At 34.7% G+C, this 7,721-nt stretch overlaps 1 protein-coding gene across 1 annotated transcript in view; it reads left to right on the top strand.

The window, feature by feature from the left end:
* LOC107570407 (collagen alpha-1(XXIV) chain-like) overlaps positions 1-7,721 on the top strand; it is a 38,123-nt gene that overhangs the window by 26,089 nt on the left and 4,313 nt on the right. The window contains exons 9-12 of the mRNA XM_016256639.1: positions 4,207-4,260; positions 4,419-4,472; positions 5,976-6,029; positions 6,161-6,214. Of these exons, the coding sequence (XP_016112125.1) occupies positions 4,207-4,260; positions 4,419-4,472; positions 5,976-6,029; positions 6,161-6,214 (216 nt within the window). The remainder of the gene's footprint in view (positions 1-4,206; positions 4,261-4,418; positions 4,473-5,975; positions 6,030-6,160; positions 6,215-7,721) is intronic.

Below are 7,721 nucleotides of genomic sequence, written 5' to 3'. Positions count from 1 at the left end.
TCTGTCTGTCTGTCTGTCTGTCTGTCTGTCTATATATCTGTCTCTCTGTCTATATATATATATGTCTCTCTGTCTGTCTGTCTGTCTATCTATCTATCTATCTATCTATCTATCTATCTATCATCTATAATGTATCTATCATATATCTATCTATCTATCTATCTATCTATCTATCTGTCTATCTGTCTGTCTGTCTGTCTGTCTGTCTGTCTGTCCATCTATCATCCATCCGTCCGTCCGTCCGTCCGTCCGTCCGTCCATCTGTCTGTCTGTCCATCCGTGCTTTTTTGTAAACAAATTTGTTACTCTGACTGAACTCTTAGTTACGTTGTTTTTTGTTGAATTACTTGCAGTTTTCCGTTTCACAGTTGTGAAGTTTCATTGAGCAAACGTGTTTGTTTTCGTGTTGTGTGTTTGTTTATGCTCTTGTAAAATCAGAGATGTGTTGTGAGGATCTAACGCTGTGTGAGCAAACATTCAGTTTTTGAAATGCGTTTCTATTTTGTGACATAATTGTTGCCTATTTTTAAGTGTGATACAGGCTGGAGTCGCTTTCATTTCTTGTAGCTTCATCTTCATCCACTAGACGGCATCTGAACATGGGTTTCAGTTGGCGTTAGGATTGATATCACACTAAAATCATTCAGCAGGCATTTTCTCGGAGGACTCACAATAACAGAATCATTTCGGTTATAATCGAAAAGTAGCTGCTGGATGATGTAGATGCTTTAATGTGGCTTTTGACATATCTGGAGTGCTTTTAGCTGCAAAATATCTGTCCTCTGAGGTTTCGATGACACGTTTTGATGTAGTGACTGTTACAGCAGATCTATGTACTGCTGGCCGTCGCTCGGCTCTTCCAGGGAAATATGGAAAGCCTCATCAATCCCAGCGTGCACTTGGTGTCTTTCCTGAAGAACATCTGTGATGTCTGGCATGCTTTCAGAAAGCTTGTTGTTTTATTTCTCAGTTCTCTAGAATCCCCTCATAGTTTCTTATATAATATGTCCATGTTCTCGGTCTCAGATGTTTAGAGATATAAAATGAACATGGACAGCAGCTCAGGTCATTTAATCTTAGAGGAGTTTGATGAGAAATTAGTTTTTGATTGCAGATTTTGGCATCTTTGCGAATTTGACAATTTTTTTATCTCTTTTGTAACTCTAGAGGAGACGTGAGATTGCTGGTGTTTTTTCACACACACACACACACACACTCATACACATATATATATATATATATATATATATATATAAATACACAAAAAATGATATTTCTTTTCTTCTGTATGTTTAAATTTAAATGAATATATAAATGCTAGAATATATAAGTATTTTCCAAAATTCATATATAAATTTAAATTTTATTTTCCCCCTGCTATTTATTTTGCAATTTTTTGTAGACGGCAAAGTCTATCTATCTGTCTGAAACAAATTAATACTTTTATTCATAATTAATATTTTTAGACATTTATAATATTACAAAATATTTCTATTTCAAATAAATGCTGTTCTTTTGAACTTTCTGTTCATCAAAAAATCCACATAAATATGAAGCAGCAAAAACTGTTTTCAACATTGATAATAATAATAAGTCATTAGAATGTGACACTGAAGACTTGTGTAATGGCTGCTGAAAATTCAGCTTTGCATCACAGAAATCAATTATATTTTACAATAAACAGTTATTTTAAATTGTAATAATATTTCGAAATGTTTTACTGTATTTTTAATCAAATAAATGCAGCCTTGGTGAGCAGAAGAGACATCAAAAACATTCAAAAATGTACAGACCTCAACATTTTTAACTATAATGTATATTACTAATTAATCTTGAGCAATTTATTAACACTTAAAGTCATTATTTTGCCTTCAAACTTTACAATAATTTTCTTTGTTTTGGAAATTGAAAATAGAGAACGATCTGCGTGAAACATTGACATGGAAAAGTTTGTAGGAGCTGAAGCTCAGACGAGCCAAAGATATCTGATGTAATGATTGTTCTGTGACAAATGATCTGTCAGAGGAACGTCGAACCCTTCGGAAAGTTCCCCAGGGCTGATGGTGCATGCTGGGAATCGTCCCAAAAACCCACTTGTACTGTACCAACTTACATGGAAACGATGGAAAATCCTGTACAGGAGTGTGACTTTCCACGTCTGTGATGATTAATGAGTGCTGGGAGTGTGAATGCACATTGAGTTCATTGTGTTTAGTGAACTCAATGTGGAAACAGAGCTTTATTTCATCCGTACTGTCATAATACATCGATTTGTTAACAACAAGATGGACGTGAGCAGTTTAGCACGTTAGTAAATGTCCCGCTGTGGAATCATTACAGATCATTATAGTCAGTGTGTGAAGATGCAGGACAGTCTTAAAGAGACAGTTCACCTGGAAAGGAGAATTCAGTCGTCATTTACTCACCCTCATGTATTATTTACTTTCTATCTTTCAGTTCATTTAAACTGTCACTCTCAAAAAATGCCAAAATACCATAAAAGCATCCAGACATTCATCCGTCAGACTTATATTTTTCAAGTCCTCTGAAGTCATATGATGCAAATCTCAATTGCACTTGTATTTAATTACAAAATGTCATCTTTATATGTGTTGTTACTTGTTTGATGTCATTGGTTCACATTGCAGTTTAAAAAACATGAATTGATAGCTATGAGAGGTCTTAAAAGCTCAGTATGGTAAATAAGTAAATATTTCACACACAGTGTGTGTGTGTGTGTGTGTGTGTGTGTGAGAGAGAGAGAGAGAGAGAGTGTGTGTGTGTGTGTGTGTGTGAGAGAGAGTTAGACATTTATAATATTACAAAATATTTCTATTTCAAATAAATGCTGTTCTTTTGAACTTTCTGTTCATCAAAAAATCCACATAAATATGAAGCAGCAAAAACTGTTTTCAACATTGATAATAATAATAAGTCATTAGAATGTGACACTGAAGACTTGTGTAATGGCTGCTGAAAATTCAGCTTTGCATCACAGAAATCAATTATATTTTACAATAAACAGTTATTTTAAATTGTAATAATATTTCGAAATGTTTTACTGTATTTTTAATCAAATAAATGCAGCCTTGGTGAGCAGAAGAGACATCAAAAACATTCAAAAATGTACAGACCTCAACATTTTTAACTATAATGTATATTACTAATTAATCTTGAGCAATTTATTAACACTTAAAGTCATTATTTTGCCTTCAAACTTTACAATAATTTTCTTTGTTTTGGAAATTGAAAATAGAGAACGATCTGCGTGAAACATTGACATGGAAAAGTTTGTAGGAGCTGAAGCTCAGACGAGCCAAAGATATCTGATGTAATGATTGTTCTGTGACAAATGATCTGTCAGAGGAACGTCGAACCCTTCGGAAAGTTCCCCAGGGCTGATGGTGCATGCTGGGAATCGTCCCAAAAACCCACTTGTACTGTACCAACTTACATGGAAACGATGGAAAATCCTGTACAGGAGTGTGACTTTCCACGTCTGTGATGATTAATGAGTGCTGGGAGTGTGAATGCACATTGAGTTCATTGTGTTTAGTGAACTCAATGTGGAAACAGAGCTTTATTTCATCCGTACTGTCATAATACATCGATTTGTTAACAACAAGATGGACGTGAGCAGTTTAGCACGTTAGTAAATGTCCCGCTGTGGAATCATTACAGATCATTATAGTCAGTGTGTGAAGATGCAGGACAGTCTTAAAGAGACAGTTCACCTGGAAAGGAGAATTCAGTCGTCATTTACTCACCCTCATGTATTATTTACTTTCTATCTTTCAGTTCATTTAAACTGTCACTCTCAAAAAATGCCAAAATACCATAAAAGCATCCAGACATTCATCCGTCAGACTTATATTTTTCAAGTCCTCTGAAGTCATATGATGCAAATCTCAATTGCACTTGTATTTAATTACAAAATGTCATCTTTATATGTGTTGTTACTTGTTTGATGTCATTGGTTCACATTGCAGTTTAAAAAACATGAATTGATAGCTATGAGAGGTCTTAAAAGCTCAGTATGGTAAATAAGTAAATATTTCACACACAGTGTGTGTGTGTGTGTGTGTGTGTGTGTGAGAGAGAGAGAGAGAGAGAGTGTGTGTGTGTGTGTGTGTGTGAGAGAGGGAGAGAGAGAGTGTGTGTGTGTGTGTGTGTGTTTAACCAGCTCTTGTTCTCTGTGTTGTTCAGGGTCCGGCGGGACTGATTGGAATAACCGGAGTGATCGGACAACCTGGAGAAAAGGTAAAAACCGAGACAGAGTCTGTATCTTAAACCACACAAGTGTCATGATCAACAGAAAATCTCTTTATGAAACATGACGGTGTACAGTGAAACCTGATTTTAGATTGGAATCGATCTGAAAACGTGATTGTTTTTGTGTTTGAATTGTGTGTGTTCAGGGCGATCGAGGTCCTCCTGGTCCTTTGGGTCCTCCAGGAGAGAAAGGTTCAACAGTAAGAGCTTATTTCACATTAACAAACATAAATTAAAATGCATTGCACTGCAAAAAAGATCTTCTTACTCAGTATTATTGTCTTGTTTTCCAGTAAAAATATCTAAACATTCTTAAATCAAGATACATTTACTTGAGAAGCAAAATAACATAAGATTTTAAGTCCTATTTTCTGAAGAAGAAAAAAAGATCAAAATGAAGTGTGTTTATGCTTAAAACAAGAAAAAATATCTGCCAATGGGGTCAGAAAAATCAACTTAATTTAAAGTAAAAAATATATACATTTTTCTGACCTCACTGGCAGATATTTTCTCTTGTTTTAGGTGTAAAGTCACTTAATTTTGATGCATTTTTTTTTTTTTATTATTAAAATAATTCTTAAATCTTTGAATTCTGAATAACAGTAGTAATTTCTTTAAAAACTAAAATCTTACTGACCCCAAACTTTTGAATGGTTTATTTAATTTAATTTAAATATATTAAAGGAGACATATTATCCCCCTTTTTACAATATGTAATATAAGTCTCTGGTGTCCATATCATTTTGAAAATGCCTATTTTGAGTGGAAGCAGAAACACGGGTTTTTCGGGCCGGTCTCTTTAAATGCAAATGAGATGCTGCTCCCCGCCCCCTTTTCCAGAAAAGAGCTGCGCCTTTACAGCTCAGACCTGCTAAAAACATCTGTTTTGGTTCTGATTATCATGTTTATCACGCTGAAATAATGCTTTTTAAAGCATATGAGTTTAAACTTCTGATATATGGTTTTCTGAGCGCACACATCCGAAGCACACGCACAGAAAGCGGCTGTCACAGCATGTGAGTACTAAACTAAGTTCTCATTCACACACAAGTTTACATTAAAAACACACGAGTTACAAAAACAGTGGGTTATGTCTGTGAAGGTAAACAACTTGGAAATAAATCACATGTTTATTTTAGATCTGTGTGGCAGCAGCAATATACAGTAAATACATCAATAAATCCACTGCTCTGTTGTGAGAGCGAAATCAGACGCGCTGGTTTTCTCAGACACTTGCAGAAAAAGGCTTCCCAAAACAAAGTTACTGGGTTAATCTTTTTCATGTTTCCTTGGTTGGTAGATGCACCGGGGACCTGATTATAGCACTTAACATTTTCATGATATGTCACCTTTAAAAGCATTCTCAATTCTTTACATTTTTCAAATAATACATAATTCTACTCAAGCATACACAGTATAAGAGTGTTTAGACATGTGTACAGAAAAACAAGACAAAAATACTGAGGAAGAACATCATTAATAGTTTCTTTCGTGAAGCTCCAGAAGAGCTAATCGTTTCTTGTATGTAAATTGTTGCGTGATGCAAAACGTGCGTAAATCATTTGTCAACACGAGTAGAACAGATTTCTGTATAAATCATTTAGAAAACCGAGCTAGTCCAATCCGAATCTGTTCACTAGTTAGTTGGTGGTCACTGGTCAGTAGGTTTATTGTGTTAACCGTGTGCTCTTTGTCTGTTTAAGGGGTATCTGGGTCTTCCAGGAGGTCCTGGGGATTTCGGCCCACAAGGTCCACCAGTAAGTTTACCCATGATCCTCTGCGGTTTTTAGATGCAAATTTTGGGGTGAAAGATTGAGGTTGAGAGTATCTTTCCACTTGAAAGTTGAAATTTTACTTTGTCTCTTTCTGTCCGTCTCTTTTTCTCAAGGGTCCACAAGGGCCGAGAGGAGCAGCAGGCCTTCCCGGGCCGAAAGGGCGAAGGGTAAGATGAAAAGTGAAAGAAATGCATGCTTTTCTTGTGTAGCTAATGATGTCGATGCAACTGGAACTAAGCAAACTGAAATCGGAACAGGAGTAGGAAGATTTGATTGGTGGAAACCTTTGATTGACAGCAGATTTGGGTGATTATTACCAAGAAATAACCAGGTATTTCAACTCAGATTTATAAGACACAGAAGAAATCATAATTTTATATCATTTATTTTTTTATAATATCAAGAACATTAAGTATTTTTTTTAAGACCATTAATATTTTGTTGCTTTATGGCTGTATTTTTATGACAATTTATTATTGAATATAATGTAACAATGCATTAATAATCCTAAAAATGCTTAAGTGTAATGCATTCAGCTCTCTCTCTGTTTTTAGTGTTTTGCTGACCGAGCGAATCATGTTTATAGATAAACCACAGGGACCTCTAGTGGTCAAACAGAATATGATATATGTATACGCCTGACCATCGCCAATCACCACTAATAGTCGTTATTACACACTTAATTGAGTGGCTAATTCATCTGAATCCATTTAAAAATATACATATATTTATAATTAATTGTATTATCATTTTTGCACTACTATACTCTGCATTTCTGCATTTTAATTTTAGTATTTCTTTTAATTGTTGTGTTTTTGTTATTTTTATTAGCTTTTTTTATATATATAAACATGTCTGTAAAAAAAACCCCACCAGTTTTTCTTCAAAATGTCATGTTTAATTCAATGTGTTACTTGGAGTTACTACAAAGTGGGTGTTTAGTTTTAGTTAATGTAGTTATTTTGGTACTTAAACTAAATGAAAATTATATATTTTTAAATATTTAATTTCCAGTTTAATATGTGCAATGATTTCTGGATTATTTGGACTTTTTAGCTTCTAGGCTTCGTTGGGAAATTTCATTCATATTTATGTTTATATTCATTTTTATATTTTTATTTATATTATTTATATTCTGAATTACTTTTTTTCTGATTAAAACTGGCAGAAAAACAGTAATTTTTTTGAACGTTTAAAATGTCTAATGTATGTAACAAAGAGGGTAACTGTCTTAAAAGTACAGTAGCAAAAACAGCCGGTTTAATTAATAACAGGTCAATGTGAGGGTAAATGTTTAAGGTAAACTCAATTACTTGCAGGAACCTTAACTAACATAATAAATGGGAAGAGAAAGAGCATGTTTGACGTGAGTCCTAATGACACAGGATGAAGTCAGTCAGAGGCCACAGAAGCTGATGAAAAGAGGTTTGAGGTTCACGCCAAACTCTGCAATTAAGAGAACGTTCCCCTCCGTTCTGTTTATATAAAACAGTGCAGATCTCATTTTAATGATGGTGAGAATAGGCGACTTAAAACCCCCTTGTGAAAACATGACAGATAGATCGCTTACACATCCTGAGAGTCTCCGTTCATGAACCCAAAGTCAACAGACGAGACTCTTTGGCTCTGTGCTTCTGCTCCAAAACCTAGGAAATGCAAATGCAGCGGCTGTTC

Source organism: Sinocyclocheilus grahami, unplaced genomic scaffold (assembly GCF_001515645.1).
Source record: "Sinocyclocheilus grahami isolate Dianchi unplaced genomic scaffold, SAMN03320097.WGS_v1.1 scaffold1454.1, whole genome shotgun sequence".
Lineage (NCBI taxonomy): Eukaryota > Metazoa > Chordata > Actinopteri > Cypriniformes > Cyprinidae > Sinocyclocheilus > Sinocyclocheilus grahami.
Note: the sequence above shows the minus strand (reverse complement) of the source record. Positions and strands in the feature narration are given on the sequence as shown.